Source organism: Syngnathus floridae, chromosome 22 (assembly GCF_059516105.1).
Source record: "Syngnathus floridae isolate MCC-2025c chromosome 22, RoL_Sflo_1.0, whole genome shotgun sequence".
Lineage (NCBI taxonomy): Eukaryota > Metazoa > Chordata > Actinopteri > Syngnathiformes > Syngnathidae > Syngnathus > Syngnathus floridae.
Genome location: NC_142434.1, coordinates 1,037,501 through 1,059,768, shown reverse-complemented (window position 1 = coordinate 1,059,768; position 22,268 = coordinate 1,037,501). Strand labels below are relative to the sequence as shown.

At 50.3% G+C, this 22,268-nt stretch overlaps 3 protein-coding genes and 1 long non-coding RNA gene across 12 annotated transcripts in view; 3 read left to right on the top strand and 1 right to left on the bottom strand.

The window, feature by feature from the left end:
* The first annotated feature begins 167 nt into the window (after positions 1 to 167).
* On the top strand, positions 168 to 2,975 carry eri1 (exoribonuclease 1). Its single transcript, XM_088366709.1, has 7 exons — positions 168 to 468; positions 1,036 to 1,202; positions 1,269 to 1,491; positions 1,571 to 1,654; positions 1,842 to 1,951; positions 2,024 to 2,138; positions 2,579 to 2,975. The coding sequence occupies exons 1-7, from the start codon at positions 397 to 399 to the stop codon at positions 2,819 to 2,821; spliced, it is 1,014 nt and encodes a 337-aa protein (XP_088222835.1). The 5' UTR covers positions 168 to 396; the 3' UTR covers positions 2,822 to 2,975.
* On the bottom strand, positions 2,974 to 13,280 carry LOC148379058 (laminin subunit beta-1-like). Of its 2 annotated transcripts, XM_088366688.1 has the most exons (33): positions 13,110 to 13,279; positions 12,706 to 12,881; positions 11,910 to 12,045; positions 11,410 to 11,483; positions 11,118 to 11,306; positions 10,975 to 11,038; positions 10,487 to 10,689; positions 10,302 to 10,422; positions 10,049 to 10,237; positions 9,810 to 9,986; positions 9,546 to 9,658; positions 9,406 to 9,485; positions 9,197 to 9,332; positions 8,970 to 9,128; positions 8,764 to 8,897; positions 8,575 to 8,695; positions 8,307 to 8,493; positions 8,089 to 8,232; positions 7,783 to 8,014; positions 7,558 to 7,721; positions 7,246 to 7,470; positions 6,965 to 7,182; positions 6,588 to 6,684; positions 5,622 to 5,991; positions 5,375 to 5,559; positions 5,057 to 5,298; positions 4,801 to 5,001; positions 4,583 to 4,727; positions 4,312 to 4,519; positions 4,107 to 4,248; positions 3,861 to 4,037; positions 3,634 to 3,793; positions 2,974 to 3,577 (listed from the first exon to the last, which is right to left on the bottom strand). In XM_088366688.1, the coding sequence occupies exons 1-33, from the start codon at positions 13,141 to 13,143 to the stop codon at positions 3,441 to 3,443; spliced, it is 5,340 nt and encodes a 1,779-aa protein (XP_088222814.1). In that variant the 5' UTR covers positions 13,144 to 13,279; the 3' UTR covers positions 2,974 to 3,440. The 2 variants fall into 2 exon arrangements, with proteins under 2 accessions (XP_088222814.1, XP_088222813.1); XM_088366687.1 differs by having other exon boundaries at positions 7,246 to 7,721; positions 13,110 to 13,280.
* Positions 13,173 to 15,587, top strand: ssbp1 (single-stranded DNA binding protein 1). Of its 2 annotated transcripts, none has more exons than XM_088366716.1 (7): positions 13,173 to 13,395; positions 13,911 to 13,965; positions 14,155 to 14,212; positions 14,298 to 14,438; positions 14,773 to 14,860; positions 14,935 to 15,023; positions 15,092 to 15,587. In XM_088366716.1, exons 2-7 carry the CDS (start codon positions 13,936 to 13,938, stop codon positions 15,133 to 15,135), a joined length of 450 nt encoding a protein of 149 aa, XP_088222842.1. In that variant the 5' UTR covers positions 13,173 to 13,395; positions 13,911 to 13,935; the 3' UTR covers positions 15,136 to 15,587. The 2 variants fall into 2 exon arrangements, with proteins under 2 accessions (XP_088222842.1, XP_088222841.1); XM_088366715.1 differs by lacking the exon at positions 13,173 to 13,395 and adding an exon at positions 13,605 to 13,697.
* Positions 15,588 to 16,212: 625 nt separating this feature from the next.
* Positions 16,213 to 22,268, top strand: part of LOC148379056 (uncharacterized) — a 6,224-nt gene continuing 168 nt past the window's right edge. The window contains exons 1-9 of one of the 7 annotated variants that reach the window (XR_015855461.1): positions 16,213 to 16,327; positions 16,402 to 16,464; positions 16,658 to 16,714; positions 16,795 to 17,600; positions 17,702 to 18,933; positions 18,999 to 20,225; positions 20,306 to 20,381; positions 20,452 to 21,295; positions 21,568 to 22,268. The exon at positions 21,568 to 22,268 is cut by the window's right edge and continues 168 nt beyond it. This is a non-coding gene — a long non-coding RNA (uncharacterized LOC148379056). Of the gene's footprint in view, positions 16,328 to 16,401; positions 16,465 to 16,657; positions 16,715 to 16,794; positions 17,609 to 17,701; positions 18,934 to 18,998; positions 21,296 to 21,567 lie in introns of all 7 variants that reach the window. The other 6 variants (XR_015855458.1, XR_015855456.1, XR_015855457.1 and 3 more) reach the window with 6 other exon arrangements.

Sequence of the window (22,268 nt, the reverse complement as noted above, 5' to 3'; positions counted from 1 at the left end):
ACATTTCAATTATTTAATTAACCACTTTTTGAGGCGAATAAAAGGATGAATTCAAGCAATATTTCTAGATTTCGTGTAAATGAGGGGCACTGTGTCATCCACACCACAAGGCGGCACTGTTTCTCGTCTGTTAGAACGCCACACCGGAAGCCAATAAAATGAAAAAAGTTGAAAGAGAATTTATTCCAGCCTTGTTCACGGACAGGAAGTCTTGTTACAGCGCGAACGTTATGTTTACGCATCATTTATACTTTTAAAATAATTTTAGTTGCGGCGAGTGTCCAAAGTGGGTTTTGACCACTCTCGTCCTCTGTTAGCTATGTTGTAATGTTAGCTAATTGACGCCAATTTTGCTTGTTTTTTATTAATATTACTTATTTTTGCTTATGAACACAAATGGAGGAGCAGAAGGAAAATATTCACGGCAAGGACGTGAACGTCAAGTCAAACGGAGACAATGACGATAAGGTTGGTAAAGTCCGCTACTTTCGCTAGATTTACAATTACGTTGAACGAAACGAGATGTATTGATATCAATAATGTCTGTCAGTTTAATGTAGAAACAATACCACAGCTTTAAGTGCGAAGCAAAATTAAAATAGAGGACTTTGCAGCTGATGCTGCTTGTGCTGTGCTTTTGTCACAAAATTAGAAAGCCGTGGAGAGAAAAAAAACAAACAAAAAAAAACGCCAGGTGTTTGGGTCTCTGTGACGTTGTTCTCTTTAACGTTTAATCCATCTTAAGAAAATCATTATTTTACAAGACATGTCCTACAAGCTAAAAAGCAAAAGGTGTAAGGTATTTTTCTGAAAAATCTGATGTTCCTGCTTTAAGAAACAATTCGGAATCATTTAGGAGGGAGTGAAAGAGCAATTGTAGATAAAAATGACACCAAACTTGTCTAACCAGAGAAGAACCATTTTTATGATGTTAGCTGATCCGGAGATGTCTACCTCCAAAATTGCTCTGCAGGAAAAAAAACCTGTACTGTCACAATGAAATTACTGATTGTTTTTGTACTTCTTTTGGTGAAGCCTGACAGTACCAAATGTCCCAAAGGAGGAGAAGCTCCTCCTCAGGCATCCAACAGCAACTTCAGCCACCCCGTGTACAAGGAGATCGCCTTAGCCAACGGTCACATCAACCGCATGTCCAAGGAGGAGCTGCGTACCAAGCTGTCTCAGCTCAAGCTGGACACCAGGTAGGAACAAGCGACTGGCGGCATCTCCGCGGAAGAAGCGCCGCTCACGTCAACCACTTTGGACAGAGGCGTAAAGGACGTGATGAAGAAGCGACTGAAGAGCCACTACAAGAAGCAGAAGCTGACGCAGTCGGCGGCCGACTCCGACTCCGACCCGGGAAGCTTCCCCTACGACTACATCTGCGTGGTGGACTTTGAGGCCACGTGCGAGGAGGACAACCCGCCGGACTTCCTGCACGAAATCATTGAGTTCCCCATGGTGCTCATCAGCACTCACACCTTGGAGATTGTAAGAGGAACTCGAAACATATATGTATGTAACTTTACTCCAGCACTCAGTACCTAAGAACGTCTTTTTATCCTCTCAGGTTGGAACATTTCAGGAATACGTCAAACCACAGTTGTACCCGACGCTGTCAGACTTTTGTGTGAACCTTACGGGAATTACACAGGTCATTTTTTTTTCTCCTTTTTCTCCAATCCTCTCATTGTGCCAGATGAAGGTTTAAATTGGTTTTCCAAAACAAATAATTGCAAAATCTCCATTTCAAAGCATTGTGATATATGAGTGAGTCCGTATCTAATCAGTCAAGAAGCGCTGTTAGATTGATAGTGATTGTATTTTGACGCCCACCGCAGGACAAGGTAGACGCGGCCAAGCCATTCCCGGCGGTCCTGAAGCAAGTTGTGAAGTGGCTTGCAGAGCGGGAGCTGGGCACCAAGTACAAATACACTTTCCTCACGGATGGGTGAGTGGCATTCTTCTTCTCATTTGGCCCAAGCTGGTTGGAAGCCTGACATCATTTTGCCACCTTGCGCAGCGCGTGGGACATGAGCAAGTTCCTCAACATCCAGTGCCGCGTCAGCCAGCTCCGATACCCGAAGTTTGCCAGGAAGTGGATCAACATCCGCAAGTCCTACGGCAACTTCTACAAGGTTAGAATTTTGCATTTTAGCACAGACCTCCACTGGGGACAAATAGTGGAGCATGTGCAAGCTCATTTTTAGTTGACAGTAAGTGGCAAAATACATTTTAAAGGTTAAAATGCATATAAAAAAAGAGTCCTCAAAATAATGACATGCAAAATAATTTTACTGCTAAAATCAGCTAAAAAGGTGCAGTCCTTTTAAAAGCGTAGCAGTATGGCTAACAGCCAGCAGAGGGTGACACATTCATGAGCAAATACTTGATTCATGTCTTCGGTTAACATGTTTTGCTACGGTTAAAAAAAAAAGAAGCACTTTCCCCTCCCTCCTGCTTTTGTTACGGTTTAAAACCAAAAAAAGCACTTTCCCCTCCCTCCCGTCCGAGTGCCTCCTCTTGGTGCTTTTGAGAGGAAGTCAAGCCCAAAACCGGCCGTTTTCCTCGCCTAAAGGTGCCGCGCACGCAGACCAAGTTGAGCACCATGCTGGACAATCTGGGCCTGCAGTACGAAGGTCGCCCCCACTCGGGCCTGGACGACTCGCGCAACATCGCCCGCGTGGCGCTGCGCATGCTGCAGGACGGCTGCCAGCTGCGCGTCAACGAGCAATTGCACGGCGGCCAGCTGCTCACCGTGCCCAGCTGGGCGCCCGCCGAGGGAGCCCCGCCTCCTTGCTGGCCGGGCAGCCGCAAGTAGGGGCGGGGATGTCCACCGGGCGATATTGACCTTCTGTTGGCAATGCCATCTTGCGGGACTACGTGTCCGCAAATGGCAGTTAGTTTGAGAATGTGAGATGTAAACATTTTTCTATGATCTAGTTAAAAGAGGAATAAACACTGCTGCCAAAGTGGTTGTGGCTGAAAGTTTATTTTAAAAACATCCCCAATAGTTGATTTTAAAGGGGAAGCCAACCCCAACATTTTCATGACAACAATGTGATTAGGAGCAAAAATGGATACTTTTTATTTTGCTTTCAACAGAAAATAAATGTTTTTGGTTAAGTAGGATTCCACAAAGTTATTCTAAGAGACTTTAAAAATATTTGGTCAGTCATCTAATATTGTACTCGTTGCTCTATTTACTCACAAAATTGTGCTTTGAGCTAAAATAGATTTAAAAAAAGAAAACTGGACCTTCATTTGAATGTTCAGTGTTTCAGGACTTGTTCTTGAACGAACAGCAAGTGTTTGAAATGTCACCCCAAAGTCCAGTATCCCTAACTTTGTGTAAGTGGTGGATGCTCAAATGAGGTCCGTTTGGCGTCTAGTGGTTTCCTTCTCACGATGGACGGGATGTCGACTCGCGCTGGCTCCTCTCACAGGCAGGTGCTGAACAGCATCACCTTGCGGCTGATGTCGTCCAGGATGCGCCGGGCGGCCTCCTCCAGCTCGGCCAGCTCTGTGGCTTTTTCCTCGAGGATTTGTTGGTTGTCCGCGTAGGAACGTTCCAGCTCTGTGAGCACAACATGGTGAACTTTGTGAACTGTGCAAGCTTGACGACAAACATACCTTGTAGTGTCTTCAGCTTGAGGCTGCTCTGAGCCAGCAGTTCCCTGGCCTCCTGCTGCAGCTCGTCCGCTCGTCTCCTCGCCTGCAGCACCGACTCCCCCTTATCCTCCAGTAGGTCCTCCACCTGCTCCAGTTTGTCCTTCACCTCTGCGTCAAACTCCTTCACAGGCGCAAAATCGGCCGTCACTCGACGAGAGACTTTTACGTGTCGGGCGGCGCGTTTGCACCTGCTGGGCCTCGTCGGCCGCCTTCGCGGCACGTTGGCTGATGTGATCGGCGGTCTCCGCCATGCTGTTGACCTCCAGCTTGTTCTGCCGTAGGAAGCCCACCTCTAGCTCCAGCTGCAGCAGCCGCCCCGTGGTATTGCTCAGTCGCTGCTCTGACGTGGCCGTCTCCGTGTCCGCCTGGAACCACGTCCATCTACGTCACGACCGAAACGTGCGGCCGCCACATACGGGGGAAATCACGCTCACAGAAAGTAGAAGGTCCAGAGTTCCCTCTGTGTTGTTCCGGGCCAGTTGGATAGCACCCCGGGCAAGGGTCTGAGCACGTTCAGTCTCGTCCAGCGCCATCTTCACTGTTTCTGAGCGCTCCTTCAGGTCCGACGCGTCCTTGCTGGAGGACAAACGAGCAGTTTAATGTCTCGTTCAGACGACTCGAGGTTGGAGCTCTTCTTACTTGGCAGCCTCGGCCTGCTTTAAGAGCTTCTCCGCAGCTTTCATGTCATTTGCACTTTGGCTGAGGATGCTCTCCACAGTGGTCAGAGCGTTGACCTTCTCCTTGATTTCCCTGGTCAGCTCCTGCAGCTTGGCGCTGGACGTGGGCATCTCCAGGGCTAAGACCTCGTTGGCGACCGCCTCGATGACGGATGCGTTGGCCTTGTCGTCTGCACGGCGAACCACGCGCGAGAAGTTTTGCTTTCGCTTGACGGCGAAACGGCATTACTCACTGGTGAGAAGGTCTCGTATGTCTTTAATGAGGCCGCGCAGTTGCTCGTTGCTCTGCTCCACTCGCTCTTTGCTCTGGTTGGATTTGATCAGCACCTGCTGAGCGTTGACTTTGGCCTCCCTCGCTCGATTGCTCGCCTCCCACACCTGGAACCAAACGCTCGTCTTCCAGAACGGTCCGCGGCCAAAAATGTGACATCCCGCTGACGTGTGCACTCACCATCCTGGAGAGCTTGTTCACCTCTCGCATGGCTGCCAGGATTTCTTCGTCCAGCTCCTTGGCTGACTTGAGAGCATTTTGGGAGGTGACAACGAGGCCTCCGCATCCTTGGCCGCCACACCGGGAGCCGCCATCCTCGCAGCCCAAGCCGCCGCAAGGAGATCCGGCGCACTCGTCGCCTTCGGCCGCACCGCCGCACATCTACAAAAAGACAAATGAGCGACTTGTCTCTGACAACCCTCTGAGTTCTTCTCACCTTCTCGCTGAGAGGTGCCAGATCCAGTTTCTCCAGATCGCTCTTGAGCTTGTCCAGCTTCTGAGTGTTTCGCTGGTGCTTGCGATCAAAGTCCTTGTGACTTCCACTCAGCTTCTCCTCGGTCACCTTCCGAAGCGCCGCCGACTGCTCCACGGAGCTCCCGCGATCGCTGCTGGAGGCATTGACTCGGATTTCCGCTCTCAGCGACTCCTCCTTTGCCTCTAAGATGGTGTCCATGGCACCTTTTTTTTTGGGAACAGGAGAACATCAAGGGGATGTTTTGACAAGTTCAAGTGTTGAATTAAGTAGAATCTTCACCCTGGAAGTTTGCGTTCTTGGCATCATACACCTGCTGCCTGAGCTCCTGAACACGGCGCTCCAACCCGTTTGCCCGCTCTGTCAGCTCATCCAAGTTGGTGTCAGTGACGTTGGCGTCACTTTGAAGGACATTTAAGGTCTCCTCTGATGTGTTGAGCTTCCCGTCCACGTAGGACATGACCCCACTGAGGAGGAGGAGACCTCAATTAAAGGACTCAACGGATATGAAATGTGTTTGTGGACATACGTAATCTGGTGCATCAGGTCCTGGATCTCTTCCAGGTTCATTGCGGCAGGGTTGGTCTCCACAATCTCCTGGATTGCCTTGATGTTGCTTTCCAGGCTGCTCACTAAGTCTTTATAGGGCGCTGTCACGCCGCTAGTCTGAAGCTCGGTCACCTTCGCCTCCAGTCGCCGCGTTTGGTTGCTCAGCTCCTCGACCACCCCGTCCCAGGTGGCGAAGCACTGATGACAAGGCTGGCAGTCCGGGAACTCTCCTTGGTAACCCCTGGCGCACATGTCACAACGAGGGCCCGCCACGCTCTCCACGCATGTGCAGTGTCCGGTCACGCGGTCACACTGCTGGCTGGAAATCCCGCGGACGTCGCAGTCGCAAGCTGCGAGAAAGGAAGACAAAGACAACTGTCATGGAGACGTCTCTTCAGGGAAGGGAATGAACTTTCAGCTGTTCCTGTAAACAAACGACCTCATCCTGACCTCAGGGGTCACAACGACCTCACAAGCAAAGTCAAGAGCGGGGGAACGCCGGCCCCTTCTGCTCCGACCAAAGGCATTTGAGGTGAAATAGGTTTGGAACGTATGCGGGGGCGTAAATCACAATGGACGGACAAGTTGGAGACTTTGGCAGCCAGCATTTCTCAGCTGTGGAGGCTTAAACTGTCTGGAGTGACAACTTCTCCCACTTAACCATCTGCGGTCCGCCTCGGAGATTTAACAGCTGCCGCAAAGCTTGTAGTGCGAATGCTTATGGATTCCTGGCTGAAGAAAAAAAAAAAACCTGGGAGTTGTGGAACATCTGGTTCTCATGAGCAGAGAACACAAGGTCGGTCATTCCTTAAGCCAGCAATCTGTCTCATGAGACTACTTTGCTCCTCAAGGGGGCGCCAGTGAGCCTTTCAGTCTGTCAACAACTCTTGGTTGAAAATAGACAGAAGATGCTGGAAAGTACGACGTGGGATCGCTCTTGTCATACCGTGACATTTGACTTCCGGATCCCCCCAGAAGAGCTCCCTGCATTCCCGACACGTCCTGCCACCAAAACCCGGTTTACACGAGCACCGTCCCGTCACCTAGAAGTCAAAGCAAAGGTTTACAAAAAAATGTCTTTGCAGCAACACACACACCACAATGGAGCTTTGTACTGTGGATTATTTGCGGGACTTCCTTTCTCTGATGGCAGACAGCCATTACCAAGAAAGACTTTTGATGTTTGTGCTGCCTTGTGTTCCCACAATATGTTTGTTTGAGAGAAACAGTACAAAGCCAGAGCAGCAATTCCCAACCAGCTGGACTCATGAGAACATCGGTCACCACGCTACTTGACCGTCACAGATACTCCTCACCACTGACCTCATCACAAGAGGAGCCAAATGAATGGAGCGGGTCGCAATCGCAGGCCTGGCAGCCCGTCCCGCTCGCCATGTTCCACGTGTCCTCCGCGCAGCGCTCGCAGTTCTGACCCACCACGTTGGGCAGGCAGGCGCATTGGCCACTGTGCTGGTCGCATTGGCACTCATCTGGCGAGGAACATGCGTGCGGCACCGTGCCCGTCGGCTGGCACATGCACTCTGCGAGACAAACTCGATGAGAATTTGACCTCACCGAAAGCGACCGTAAATGACTCCACTCACTTCTGCAGCTTTGAGTGGCGGCATTGCCGTAGTAGCCAGTTTTGCAGTGCTGGCAGGCGTAGCCGTCCGTGTGGTACAGACACTTGAGACACGAGCCCGTGCGGACGTCGCAGGAGCCGGGGTCTTGCGTGTTAATGTTACCGTTGCACTGGCACGCCAAGCAACGCCCGCCGGGCAGCAACGGGTTACCGAAGTGACCTGGCGCACACTCGTCGCACCTGGCACCTGAAGGAAGCCAAAAGAGGAAATTGCGGACGAAGCTTTCCAGCTGCAAATGACACAAAAATGGATGGATGTCTCGAATTGTGGCACCTTTGTAGCCGGAGCTGCACAGGCACACCAGCGCGTTTGTATCGCCGTCAACGTAGCAGCTGTCGGCAAACTGACGTGCCGAACCAGGGCCGTCGGGGCACAAACAGGGTCGACAGTGGCTGTCGGATCCCAGCTCAGGGTCACCGTGGTAACCGTCCAGACATCTGCAAGGTTAAAACGACAATCAAATGAGATTCAGGGAAAAAAAAGGCACGAGTCCCGTACCTCTCGCAGTAGTGCCCGGCGGTTAGGTCTCGGCAGCCTTGACACTCTCCCGTCTCGGGGTGACAGACTTCGCTGTGGCCGTTACATTGGCAAGGTCTGCAATGAGGGAAGCCCCAAAATCCCGGTAGACAGTGGGCGCATTGGCGCCCCGTGGCCCCGGGAACACACGTGCACTGCCCGGTCGATTGGTGGCAAAGTGCGCCGATGGAGCCTCGAGGGTCACATTCGCAGACTGCCGCGAGAAATTGCAAAATGTCAACAAACCAGTAGGCAGGAGAACCTCCCCGACTTCTGGCAAACACTTACGCCTGCATCCGGCCGGACTGAAGAGGAAGGTGGCAGGGGCGCAGTGGTCACAGTTCCTCCCGACCACTTTGGGTCGGCATTGACATTGGCCTCCGTGGGGTTCGCACACGGAGCTGACGGAACCTTGCGGGTCACACTGGCATGCTGGGAAACAAAACAAAGAGTTAAGACTATTAACCCAGGTGACTTCATTTGAAGAGGGTTGGGGTGGAACGTACGCATGGCCCCTTTGTGCAGCAACGCCGAGACGCTGAAAATGTATTCATTGCAGATGTCCGTCATTGGGCTCTTGACCACGCTCTGGCTGCTTTCCAAGCAACGGTAGCGCTGAAACGTTTCCCACGCTGCTTCGCCCTCTGTGCCCAGGAATATTTCCAGCTCCCGGACTCGAGGCATCAGTACCAGCTACGCGAGGAGAACAGAACAGGGGAGGCATAACTAAACGTTCCGCGACGTGTCTCAACCTACGCTTTTGGTGACACCGACAGAATCGACGAGCGTGTAGGGGTTCTGCGTGTCGCTGTAGGACGAGTAGAGCGGCAGGCTGAGGTGGACGGTGTAGTTCTGCCCCTTCTCGAAACAAACGGACGTGGGCAATAACACGTGTCTGCGGGAAAGGCGCGGTCAGGTGGAGGACCATTTTGAAACTTGAGACGGACCCTCGGGTTGAATTACCTCGATCCGGGCGGCAGGGAGACGTACTGCTCGTCGCCATCGCCGATGGAACCGCCGCAGTGGGCGGAGTAGTCGGGAGGGTTGAAAACGGGACGCTGGACTCGGAAGTCCACCTGCTCCCACTGCTCTGGAAGCTAGCGTCAAACGTCGCTTCTTGGTCACTCTCGTTGATTTAAAAAAGTAGGTCAAAGAAAATCGAAGCTAACCTGCGGCTCGTAGCGGATGAGAACATCGTAGTCCATGGAGTCCGGGATGTTGTCTATGATAAACTCTAAAGAGGCTCCCTCTGGTACGTTGGCAAAACCCATCCCGGTCCACGTAGGGGTGCGATCCAGAGGGTACGGTCGATGGACCACCGTCACACCCTGTCAGGAAGGCACTTGGTTTTAAAACTTCTTCCCACGTGAGGTCGGAGAGGCGGCGCTGCGCTCACGGGTCCGAGTATGGCCTCTTCGGCTTCGTAGGTGTAGTGGTCCAAAGCGATGAAGTAGTAACCGGACTCCAGTTGGTTGCAGCGCCGACCGAACATATGCTCCCTGCATTCGCACTGTCCGGACACCGGGTTGCAGCTGCGGAATTTTACAACCAGGGATTTTTTTTAAACATTTTTTAACCACTGTAACTAAGGAAAAACAAACATACTTGTTGTTGAGGGCCCCTCCCTTGTCGCAGTCACATGGTCTACATCCATCCATGTCATTGGATAGACCCCAGTGTTGTGGCTGAGGTTGAGCGCATGTTAGTTAGGATAAGAAGGAGAGTGTCAGACCGAGAGTTCCTACCAGACACTGGTCGCATTCGTGTCCGGTGACCAGTCGCTTGCAGAAGCACCTTCCTGAATCGGGGTCGCAGGAGTCGCTTCCCGGCAGCGTTCCCAGTGGGCTGCAGGAACAGGCTGTCAAGGCGCAAAGTCTAATCACTCTTGTGTAAAAGTCAGAATGGGGAAACATTTCGAGTCATCGAAAGTTCTCTCTTTGGAGTAGGACAGATTGTATTTACTCGGAAGTCCCAATATTTGAATCCATGCACTGATTTGGCGTTCCTACCCAGGCATCCGTCCGGTCCCTTTCCCAGTCCGTAGTGTCCATGTCTGCAGTGGTCGCAGCGGATCCCCTCAACGTGGGCTTTGCAGCGACACTGGCCTGAGATGAGTCCGGCCCCCACGTCGGTCCTGGCGTCACAAAGCCCTCCTTCCAGGGATCCCACCGGGTCACAGTTACAAGCTGCGGAGAAAGTTCTGATCAGAGATGACTTCATGAAGTCACGTGGCGCTTTTTGAACGTACGCTCGCAGACGTTGGGGTCCCGCAGGTCTCGGTTGGGGTGCTGATAGAAGAAGGGGGCGCACTGCTCGCACTGACGCCCCACCGTGTTGTGCTGACAGTCGTCGCACACTCCACCGCTGACGTTACCCGTCGTCATGTAGACGGCCATGTCGAAGTGGCAGGAACCCGAGTGGCGGTTACACTCGCACCCTGGGGAGAGCGCGCAGAAGGTGTGTCCAGGTTTTTGGGGAAGCTTCTTAGAGGTGAATCTTACTCTTGCAAGCGTGCGCGTTGCGGCCCTCGGCGGGCCTCCAGGGGAGGTCGTGATGGAAGTTCCGGCATCGCTGGCAGTTCAGGCCCTCGGTGTTGTGGGTGCACACGCAACGCCCGTGAACCTACACAATGCACTCGTCAGAAGATGTTCTCAGCGCCCGGGCGCGGCCAGACGTGGTCGCCCACCATTCCTTCGGCCCCCGTGGGCGCTCCGTCGATGGGGGCGCATTCGGAGGCGTGTCCGTAGCAGAAGCAGTTTCCCCGGACCACCATGTCGTAGACGGCGTAGTAGTACTTCTGTGTCACCTCCTCTCGCTTGTCCAGCAGATTGTCTCCAAGCGTGTGGAGCTTCAGGAAGTTGACACGCAGGTTGGTGATCTTCAGCATGTCTGAATGAAAACGCACGCACCAGCTTTACGTTAGAGCTACACGTTGTCATGTTGACTGAGATTTTTTTTTCACTGTGGACAAAGATTGTTCTGACTGGGGGGAAAAGTCTTGTGTACACGGACATATCCGCCTCCACGTGCGAAATTCCTCCCCAGCGTTTTCTTCCCGTCTGACCTCATTTCCCAGACTGCATTTTACTAGCATTTTCCGATCCCTTCCTGGAGGGGCTTAGCAGGAAGCGGCCTGCTCTGCACTGGGGTCAGCGCATCTCAAGAACATCTTACTCTGAATCCTCAAGCTGTACGGGTCCTCAATCTCAAAGGCGGGGTCCAGCACCCGGAAGATCACCTGGTGAAGGTAAGTAAACATCCGTTGGGTTCCTCCGCTGACATCACGAGTTTATTTGACCTGGTGTCATTGAGCAGACCTCTCCCTCGGTGGAGGGTTCGATGTCGGAGTAGTGCGAGTCGCAGATGATGTCGTCCACCTTGAGCATGGGCCCCGGGGACACGCCGGGGAACGCCGACCGACAATCGTAGGCAAAGTAGCGGTACACCTGCCACGTCTTCCCAAAGTCCATGGAGCGCTCGATCACCATGGCGGCCGGCCGGAACGTCTGGAGGTAGGCGGCAAAAGCACAACATGTCGGAATGTCGGGCGATGTCACGGGCAGCTGGCCGCCATCACCCTGACGCGCCTAAACGTGCGAGTAGCGCCACCTTAAAAGTCATGATGAGATGCGTGAAATGGAACTCGGCTTCCAGGTCCAGCTTGATGGTCACATTCTCCACACCTGCACGCAGGAAATGAATGATGACGCAGCAACGCAGCTGCCTCGCGCACATTAACACGCTTGAGAGATGTCCAACACATCTGCGCTTTCAAATGTAAACACGTCAGAGTGATTAAGTGTCGAGGGGGCTCGACGATGATGTCTCCACTATTTGAGGTTGTTTTTTTTTTCTAAATAATAGGGAATGAGGAAATCCCAAAGCATAGCACTATATCAGCTTCCTGCTGATTCTTGGCCATCTGCTGTGCTGGCTGCTGAGCTTCCTTCACCCCCCCCCCCCCAAAAAAAAAAAAACAGATGCGGGGATTCCTCCTTTAGCCATGCAGCGTAAATCCCACATCCTTTCCCACACATTGGCGAGCCCATTTATGATTGATGGATTGATCAGGTGCCGTTCGCCATCTTCTCACGGGAAGGCAGACTCACCGTTTTGCGACTGCCACCACGTCTTGAGGCGGTTGGGGCCGAAGGTGGTGACCACGTGCTCGATGGTGTGGCTCAGCGGGTTGAAGTCCTTGTCGTACGGGCGCCTGGAGTCGCACACAAAGCAGTTGGTCTCCTCCTGAGGGCATTCAAAATGCCAGTGGAGATGTGAAAAAGAATTTGCGAGGTACATGAAGCCAACTCGAAATTGGACATCTAATAAATTCCTAATTAGAGCAAACCATGTACGGTAGCCGTATTGGAAAGGTACAAACGCGCCACATCCGCTCACAATTTATTCAACGTTTACGACCTCACGTCAGCCCGAACGATCCACACGAGGCCGCACTTGTGTGTTTATGGTTGTGCTGAAAAGTGTGACGAGACTCCGAGGCCTTCCTGCTCTCCTTTATTGCGCATACTTGAAGGCTGCGCTCATCCCGAGGGACAAAGACACCCCACAGCGTGTGAGACTTAATAAGGACGCCTTTCACCCAAGCAAAAAGCCGCCAGGGCCACTTTGACCGATACAGCCCGACATTTGTGTCACCGCATAAAGCTTTTTATTGTTGGCGCGAGAATGTCTGCGCTCCCACTCGTCACTACAGCCCGCGCCCACGTAGTCATCTGAATTACTGTAACATGTCCTGGAAGTGCGAAAAAGATAAATCAACTTCCTGCAAGAATTCCCCAGCACAGAATTCTTGTCATAGTTTTATGAGGTTGTAACTTCTCGACACACTAACAAACCGTCAAGATGATCTATTTGGCGAGCGCGTCTCCGTCCCGATCGGCTCACCTCCAAGTGTCCCACGATGCAGAAAGTTTCGCCTCCGCCGAGGCCGCAGGTGGACGAGGCGTTGAGCTTGTGGGCCCGACCGATCAGTAGGTTACCTGTGGCCGGGTAGCAGCTTCCTTCCGTGCACCCGTCTGATAAGTCGGGTGTCTGCGTCCAGGCGGGACACCACAGCACCGCTACAAGGAGCAGAGAGAACCTCCTCAACATCATCATTACACACTTGCAGCTCACTTGGAATTCAACTTAAGCTCCCGAACATCCTGGCTACTGTCAAGACAAGGAAAAGTGAGTGGCATGTGGCTTCTATTAAGAGCCATGTTGTTGTTTCCTTTTTTGGCAGCAATGAACAAAACTTGAGCTTCTCCTGACTAAGCTGACACCAATGTTTTTGTCATAAAACTCACCCAGAGTCGTCCAAATGTGGATGAGGAGCGACATTTCGGAGCTCTGACAGCTTGTCCGAACTCTTGACGGCTCCTGTCTTGTGTGTCTCCTTCTGGAAGTTTGTATGTGTCTGTGTGTGTGAGCACAGGAGAAATTCTGAGGCGTGGGAGTTTTCCTTGGAGTAGTCCGCATCCCACTACCAACAGCTCCTCCCAGATGTTAGTGATGCGCCCTCTGCTGGGGACAAAATTGATTGAAAAACATCAAAATTGCGCAATCGCAACATTAGCATGCACATATATTCAGGTAAAAATATTTCACTTTGCTACGAAAGGGAATAGTGGTAGGCCTGGGTTCGAATTATTTGTTGAGGTTGGAACGGTGAGAATCGGTTGAATTTTTTTTTTTTACATCAAATGCCAAAAAATTGTAAGGAATAAAATAGAAAAGTTAATGATGTAGAATAACACAAGAGTGAAGGTCATTAGCCGTCACATAATGATGTAAAAAAATGAACTGCATAGTTTGCGGGTGCGGAACTTTAGTCGTCACCTTTTCGGTCGGGGGAACTTTTTCGCTGACGGACTCGGAAGCGCGAGGTTAACTCGGTAAGTTTCGAACTTAGACGAGTCGGTTTTCTATACATCTTGTGTTTTACACAACTTTGTGTTTATTTGAAGAAGATGACCCGCATTACTGGTCGGGTTTTAAAATGCGATAGTTAATATTTGGTTCTACGGGTACCTCGTACAGTACGACCTGCTTTCATTGTGGGCGGGCTTCTCGTTGGAATATTAATCTTACACATTTTCTGTTTGCAGGTTTAACATCTAAAAGTGAAACATCATGAACATGTTGAGGAGATCTTCAACACAGGTAGGACAGCAAACACAACCGCCCTGAGTAAAATTGTGTACAGGGTATTCAAAGTGTGTTTAAAATGTGGACTGGACAAATTTGTAGAAATTGATGCAAAAGTAGCAATTGGATATTGCACACACATCAATTGATTGCATTTGTAAAGGTTTCAATTAAAAAGAGCTGATCTCCTGAAACGGTTTTCAGGTGTTCAGGCAGCTGATTAGAAACAGCACCACTGACTCCAGCCTCATTTTGGAGAGATGTGAGTAGAAGTCATTCTTTCATTTCTGTTTGAATCTGAAAGGGTTCTGGCACTCTTGAACCTGATTCCACTGTTTATTTGGTAGCAATCAATCGTGTCCAACTACTGGGCCGAGTGGGCCAGGAACCTGTGATGAGACAAGTGGAGGGCCGCAACCCCGTCACCATCTTCTCCATGGCCACCAACGAAATGTGGCGTTCAGGGGATGGCGAGACCGGCCCATCAGGTAACCAGTGCTGTTACTTGACGTCGCACATGGTATCAGACTGGCGTGACTTTCTCTAAATGGCCACTAGAGGGTGCTGCGACATGCTAAATATTCATCCATCCATCCACCCATTTTCTGAACCGCTTAGTCCCCACGGGGGTCGCGGGCGTGCTGGAGCCTATCCCAGCCGTCATCGGGCAGTAGGCGGGGGACACCCTGAATATCCCTTGACTTGAATGCATAAAATGAGTAAATCCTTAAAATATTTCATATGAAGTATAGTCCTCAAATGTGTTATATTTCCTGTAAAACACAGACACATTTTCATTCTGGTTTTGTTTTGACACTACAGGCGACATCAGCCAAAAGACAACGTGGCACAGAGTGTCTGTCTTCAAACCCGGTTTAAGGGATGTAGCCTACCAGTACATCAAAAAAGGGTATGGACAACTGCTTTGTTGACAACTAATCTAAACCGTTGTCTGCCATTTACTCCACAAGTTGCATCTCCTAGGGCCAGGATTCTTGTGGAAGGGAAGCTGGATTACGGCGAGTATGTGGACAAGAACCAAGTGAGACGCCAGGCCACGACCATCATCGCAGGTTTGGAAAACCGCCAGCGAAAGCCCATCTTGCCTACTTGGCTAAAAAGTTGCCTTTTGTTTTCTCAGACAACATCATTTTCCTGAGCGACAATGTTCGCGACAGAACATGAAGGCCTGGTGTTTCAACACACTAGTTTTCCTCTTTTTTTTGCGTTAGAGTTTGTCCTGAAAAAACGCAGACAACGCAGTGACTGTTTTCATGACACAAAGGCGTGTTGGACTGTACCGCACTCGATTGGTGCCAAAAGTCATCCAGTTAGTTCTCGAAGAGAAAACTCGTGTATTATTGTTTTTGTAGTATCGTTTGTGTAACAGGTGTCCTTGTAATATAGAAAGAAACTGACAATGAATCCATCCTGCTTTGTTAAGAGACCTGTATGTGGTAGGTTTAAAAGCTATTTTTGAAACATTTGAAGCACACATTTGCATTCTTTTGTTCCTGCTTCATTTTTCACTTGTGAGCAGATTGCGTGTTGCTTTTCTTTGCTACAAAGTTTGCTGGTTTCACCATTTGCTATGAAAGATGTAAATAAATAAATAAACTTTTGTGTTCATTTCACAAGTTTGCCCACATTTACAAATGCAATGGACTGTTATTAGGTGTGGACTGTCATTAAAACGGTCTCTTGAAACTACTATATACTATTTTCTACTCAGGAGAGACATGGCTTGGCTGGAGCCAGAGGTTAACGAGTCAGCGAAGCAACAGTAGTCACCATGACAAGTTGTTATTAGGTGTGGACAGTTATGGCGTAGCTAATGAAGTGTCTAAGAGTGACGTCACAAACAGCCAATCAGGAAGTGGCCTGCTATTGGGTACACCTGAATATGGCATTGTTCCTAATGACGTGACCATTAGTGACGTCACGAAGAAATCAGCCAATCACAAGGTGGGGGTGAGGGCGGGTGTGGCACTTTTCACTTTCAGTGACATGATTTTTCCCTAATGAAGTGGCCTGTTATTAGGTACACCTAAGATGGTGGCGTACCTAATGGGGTGTCCAAGAAACGTCACAGATCAAACAGCCAATCAGGAGGTGGGGGGTGAGGGCGGGTGTGGCACTTTTCACTTTGACCATGATTTTTCCCTAATGAAGTGGCCTGTCACGTGGTACGCGAGTGTGCAAAGCGCCATTGGACGATCAGGCGTAGAAGAAGATTTGAATTGACGGATGTGACGTCAGGTCTTTAGCTGAATTGAAGACAGGTGTGCTCCAGGGGAGTTATCAAATGCAGGTGGCACCGAGCGCGTGGCGGTGGCGGCGGCGGCGGCGGCGGCGGCGGCGGGGGGCAGTTTCTCAGGTAAGCTCGCATGCTGGCAAATGTTTGTCGTCAATGTGTGCCGTTTTTCACGACGGACGTCATGTTTGTTGCAGGATTTTCGCGCTCAAGGCGAGCTCTCAAATGCAGGTGCCACCGAGTGCGTGGCGTTTTCTCAGGTAAAGGAGCAAATGTTTGTCGTTTCTCGCCGTCTCTCACGACGGACGCCATGTTTGTATGTTGGAGGATTTTCACACTGCGACTGTAGGCGTCGAAGTTAACTGGAGAGCGCAAGGAGCGTTTTCAAATCGGGCCCAAAATGTGCGGTTTGTTGCCTTTTCTCACACGCCTTTTATGTTTTGTTTGTTGCAGGATTGTCTACTCTCGTGACTCCGACACGTCACGTCCACCGCGACGGTGGGCCTGGAGGTAAATTGTAGGCCGCAGGCAATTTAGCTCGCGAGCAAATGTTTGCCGTTTCTTACGATGCCATTTATTATTTCTTGCAGGATTTTCGCAGTCCAGGGAGTGTTTGGGCCCGGCACGCTACAATCGACTTTGCGTTGCGCGTTTTGGTCGTTTTGCCGCGACGCTATTTCAAATGTTTTTCGCGGTTTTTTTTTTTTGTTTGAATGCTGGCCAGCATTTTTTCATTCGTTTGTTTGTTGAAGGTTCGTAAATGACGCCGCCGATAAGCGCGTGTTTGTCTGACTATAGGAAATGTTAGTCAATGACACAATTCTTTATTATTTCCGTGTTATGCAAACTGATGGACGTAACGAATTTGTTACGTCATGTCCAAATCAGACCAAATCTATTCAAAGATGGCGCTCGAACGTCGTCGTTCCGTTACGCAACAAACATTTGCGCGGGTTATTTTCTCCCGTTTTGGACGCCGCAAACCTGGATCATCCGTCCAATGTGAGGTGAGTTGGTGGCTGATGAAATTAAAATAGAAATTATAATCCTGATAAATGATCATCATTGACTACAATATAATGATGCTATATTTTTTCAAATGTAAAAGTCTACTTAGTATGTATAAAATTAAAATATTAACTATAATTCTGATCAATTATCCTGACTTACTGCAATATAATGATAATTATATATTTTTTCAAATGTAAAACTCTACTTAGTATGGACAATTGTTGCAAAAATATCATGCCATTGGCACTCAATGTCTAGTTTGTTTCTTTTGTAGCACTCCAACAGGCCGCCCAGCCAGCATCCTTCTATGCAAAGCAAGCAGGAGGCTCTCGAGGAGCCATTTCAGTGGTGTTGAGGACACTGAGGAAGAGGAGTCCTAAATCAGGTGAAAAAGTAAAGTTTCAGCTTCCCAACACACAATTAATGGCTGTCTTCTCGAGTTTTAGCTTCCCAGCACACAATTAATGGCTGGCTGTGTTTTTGCAGGCTGCAAGAGAAGCCGAATGGATGAGGAAAAGTATAATACCATATCCAAAGGACCAATGGCCTATCCGAAGGACCAATGGCCTATCCAAAGGACCAATGGCCTATCCAAAGGACCAATGGCCTATCCAAAGGAGCAATGGCCTATCCAAAGGAGCAATGGCCTAGCCAAAGGAGCAATGGCCTAGCCAAAGGAGCAATGGCCTAGCCAAAGGAGCAATGGCCTAGCCAAAGGAGCAATGGCCTAGCCAAAGGAGCAATGGCCTAGCCAAAGGAGCAATGGCCTAGCCAAAGGAGCAATGGCCTAGCCAAAGGAGCAATGGCCTATCCATAGGAGCAATGGCCTATCCATAGGAGCAATGGCCTATCCAAAGGAGCAATGGCCTATCCAAAGGAACAATGCCATATCAAGTCAAGAATTAAGCAATTCGCTGCAAAAGTCGTCGTGTGCGGATCATGTGCCCAGGAAGGGGCAGTGTGGTTGCCTTTGGTTATGGGTGCAGATCATGTGCCCAGGAGGGGGCAGTGTGGTTGCCTTTGGTTATGGGTGCATGACGGAAAGGTTGCAGGGCTGGACAGTGTTTGGGGCTCTGATGGTTGGTCTTGCTTAAGAGGTGTGCTGTGCTTTTGGCTTGTCTGGATCCAGCGTTGTCTTGCGCTTGGTTGCCATTGACGGCTCACTTGAGGGAGGACACCAAAGGAAACATTTGACGTGGAGCCAAATGTCCAATTTTGCCATATGACTTGTACCATTTTGTGTCTTTTTGCAACCTGCCACTGTCGTACTTGCTGCCTTCTTTGTTCTCCCCCGTCACTGTAGGGGGCGGCGTTGGAGCGAGCCGGTTCCTCATGTCCAATTTTGCAATATGACTTGTGACATTTTGTCCTTTTCTCACCTACCACTGTTGTACTTAATCTAACCCTAACCTACCACTGTGGTACTTGCGTTCTTTGTTCTCCCCTAGGTGTTGGAGCGAGACAGTCACATTTTGTGTCTTTTTCTAACCTACCACTGTCGTGCTTGATCTAAGCCTAACGTACCACTGTGCGTCCTTTGTTCTCTAGGTTTAGGGCGGCGTTGGAGCGAGCCCGTCCACGAGGAAGACATAATGATGCGAGCAGCGCCCAACTCATTGCATGTTCTGCCTTTTGCAGGCCGGACGCAAAAGGGGGGGAGCGCACGGCCCGATCCGACCCGGCCCCGGTAACCAAGAGTGGCTAGCCGCTGTGATCAAGTAAGCAAGTGACCTACAACTTGGGGTGCTCTTTGAGTGTCTAACTTTTGTTTCTGTTTCTGCAGATGGCGACCGGGACGCGACAGCATCTGATCAGAGATGGACGGACCACTGTGGCATCACTCTGAAGGAGCAGAGTTGTGAGGGAGACCCGCTTCCCTGGAGGCGTCGACCTGCGTAGCTTCAACATGTGAAACGGATTTTTTTTTCTTTCTAATTCACACCAGCGGTGTCCAAATGTCTGTTTGAGGGCTGCATACTGAATCAAATTGAGAATTCTTTGACACAAATTCATTAAATCAATCACGAAATGTTGCCATTGATATTTAGCGCTACAAAGCAGTGTTGTGTTCATTCGTGTGGTGTGTTGATCAAGTTAGCCCGAGGCTGCCATTTGGACACCAATGGTGACGTGTGTGTAGGGCTGCACGTGTATTGGAAAACTGCCATATGGTGGTCTAGGTTATTGACATGCACTTTAAGACAGCAAAATTTTTTTTTTTCATGTCTCAAATGAAACATGTTTTCTTGCCTAACTATTTGTAATGAGTTAAGACGATAAGTCATTGATGTAAGTTAGTTAACTAATCTAACTGATCTCATTGCGATCAAATAGTTAACCTCCATCCAAGAATTGTCCACAACTTGCCGCAATGCAGTGGTCTGGCCCAATACTGCCATAATCATTGATTTTCCAAAATGTTGTGCAGCCCTCATTGAGTGCCAAACGCGCAGCGACGGCAAGCGACCGCGCAAGCGACGGCAAGCGCAAGCGACCGCGCAAGCGACCGCGCAAGCGACGGCAAGCGCAAGCGACCGCGCAAGCGACCGCGCAAGCGACCGCGCAAGCGACGGCAAGCGCAAGCGACCGCGCAAGCGACGGCAAGCGCAAGCGACCGCGCAAGCGACGGCAAGCGCAAGCGACCGCGCAAGCGACGGCAAGCGCAAGCGACGGCAAGCGCAAGCGACGGCAAGCGCAAGCGACGGCAAGCGCAAGCGACGGCAAGCGCAAGCGACGGCAAGCGCAAGCGACGGCAAGCGCAAGCGACGGCAAGCGCAAGCGACGGCAAGCGACGGCAAGCGCAAGCGACGGCAAGCGACCGCGCAGCGAGACTTTTGTGCTTGTCTTGCAAGGTGGAAGAGACGATGTATGAAACGAAGAGCCGGTGGACGGAGGCCACCAGACCTGCGATTGGTGAGCGGGGTGCAAAGGAAGGAATCACCCAAAGAAAGCAGTCGCCAAGTGTTGAAGAGGAGCCTGATGCATGACTAGCCAAGGCTGGCCAGAGGCGGTGACATGGCAATCCAATCTGCAAGCGTAGTGTACACACTGTTGGTTTTAATTTGATTTCCTTATTTTTCTGCCTTTCAGCTGGCAGCCGATGGGGCGAGCGCCAGCCTACACCGAGAGGGACTGGGCTGCACCCACAAGACCAGGGAGGGGACAAGTAATGAGTACGTTGACAGAAGTGAACCGCATGCAACTGAGTGCCGTTTGTCTTTTTGCACTTGTGCGAGGCGAAAGAAGAGTCCAACACCGGCCGGAGCAGACCCGGACCTTGGCCCGTGACGAGCGGCCCACACGAGACTGATGGGTGCAGATGCGGCGAGGCCGGGAGGGCAAAGCGCCCAGCCGGCGTTTAAGGGGAGTATGACTGTTTTTCTTTTGCGCTTTGCCTCCCTCCCTGTCTGTTTGAATAGGGTAACTAGCAGCACGCACGGGCAATTGGGTTGCTGCGACCCTCGAGATACGAATCGGCAAAGTAGAGACCCCCTCCCTCCCCCCCCCTCCCCTCTCTCTCGCTCTCTTTCTCTAATGCGCCCGGCAGTACCTGCATGGCCTGGTGCACTCAGGGTGGAACGTGGCTATACCTTGCCCTTTGTGGAATACCAGGGTATAATGTCTGCCTGCCTGGGTCCCAGTGTCGTCGACGGTGTCGAGGACGAGGAGATTCTCCGTGACGCCCTCCGTGACGTCACGTTTTCTTTTTTTTTTCCTCTCGGGGCCAAGTCAGCTCTCCTCAGGGGGAACTGGCCGGTTGCTCTTCAGTGGGCGCCAAAGCCTCTTCTCATCTCCTCTCGCTCTCTCTCCCTCCCTCCCTAAATCCCTCCCTCCATCTTTGTAAGGGGTTAAACATTTCATAACCCGGATTGATCCAATGCGGGAGGGCCATATGAGACATGCGCCAGCCCGTGCGTGCCGCGAGTTACCTGATTCAAACTTAACTTAGTCAAGGCTGGGAGGTGCTAGTGGAATTTTTCCTCTTGCAAAAACCACCACAATGTCTGCCTTTCAGGATTGCCGGGGCAGCGGATGGGACGAGTGCCTGCACAGAGAGGGACCGGAGCGCAAGACCAGAGGGTAATAACAATAATAATAATAAACTTTATTTGTATAGCACCTTTCATACAAGAAATGCAGCTCAAAGCGCTTTACAACAATTAAGGAAATTATAAGCATTGAATGCTTCACATAGGAACAGACAGAAAAAGAACATGAACACATTAAAACAAACATGAATCTATGCATACACAATAAAGTGAGCTTAAAATAGGAGCAAGCTTGAATAGATAGGTCACGAGTGTCCACAGAAATGAACCGCATGCAACTGAATGCGGTTTTTCTTTTTGCAGTTACGCGAGGCGGAGGATGAGTCCAAACGTCGAATACCGGCCGGGAGAGGAACCCGACCATCGGCAGACCTTCGCCCGTGATGAGCGGCCGACACAGACGGGCGGATGCGGTGAGAGCAAAGCGCCCAGCCAGCATTTAAGGAGAGTATGACTTTGTTTTTCCTTTTGTGCCTTCTTTCTTTCCTTCCCTCCCTCCCTCCACTTTTTCACTGGGTGTGCACACTGGCTATCTGCATGATGCCTCTTTCTTTCTCTCTCAGCGCTGTCATTTTGCAATGTTGTTGTTTTACTGTTGTTTTTTTTAATCATGAAATGAACTGTTTGTACTGTAATTGTGTGTGTGTGCCACTGAACTGCAATTAAACTGTGAACTGAATTCAAGTGGTCCATTTTAAACATTGGCATTGGCAGTCTATCGTGCATACAAACTGGAATCATTTGAGACATTCTCAATGACAAGACAATTGTAAAGTTAGGCTGAAACAAAATTGACTTAAATATGCAGTGTCAGGCTTTTTATTTATTTTTTTAACTACACAAAGAAAAGCTGCATGCATTCTAAATTGTTGACAAAAGCCAAGTAGCCAGACACCCATAGATGCAAACGACAAGTGTTCAAACGGTCTCTGTTGCGATCAGTAAGTCATCTTTGGCAACCCTGCTTTAAAATGGCCACCGAACTCAGAATCTTGCAAAATGTT

What these genes read in the sequence shown, in the direction of transcription:
- ssbp1 (XM_088366716.1), top strand. Translation starts at nt 13,936, where the DNA reads ATGAACATGTTGAGGAGATCTTCAACACAG. An exon ending in TGGCGAGACCGGCCCATCAG is followed by an intron (nt 14,439 to 14,772) that starts GTAACCAGTGCT and finishes TTGACACTACAG; the next exon opens with GCGACATCAGCCAAAAGACA. An exon ending in TACCAGTACATCAAAAAAGG is followed by an intron (nt 14,861 to 14,934) that starts GTATGGACAACT and finishes TGCATCTCCTAG; the next exon opens with GGCCAGGATTCTTGTGGAAG.
- LOC148379058 (XM_088366687.1), bottom strand. Translation starts at nt 13,143, where the DNA reads ATGTCGCTCCTCATCCACATTTGGACGACTCTGG. An exon ending in CCACGGGGGCCGAAGGAATG is followed by an intron (nt 10,423 to 10,486) that starts GTGGGCGACCAC and finishes TGCATTGTGTAG; the next exon opens with GTTCACGGGCGTTGCGTGTG. An exon ending in AAGAGGCCATACTCGGACCC is followed by an intron (nt 9,129 to 9,196) that starts GTGAGCGCAGCG and finishes CCTTCCTGACAG; the next exon opens with GGTGTGACGGTGGTCCATCG.
- eri1 (XM_088366709.1), top strand. Translation starts at nt 397, where the DNA reads ATGGAGGAGCAGAAGGAAAATATTCACGGCAAGGACGTGAACGTCAAG. An exon ending in CAGCTCAAGCTGGACACCAG is followed by an intron (nt 1,203 to 1,268) that starts GTAGGAACAAGC and finishes CACTTTGGACAG; the next exon opens with AGGCGTAAAGGACGTGATGA. An exon ending in ACCTTACGGGAATTACACAG is followed by an intron (nt 1,655 to 1,841) that starts GTCATTTTTTTT and finishes CGCCCACCGCAG; the next exon opens with GACAAGGTAGACGCGGCCAA.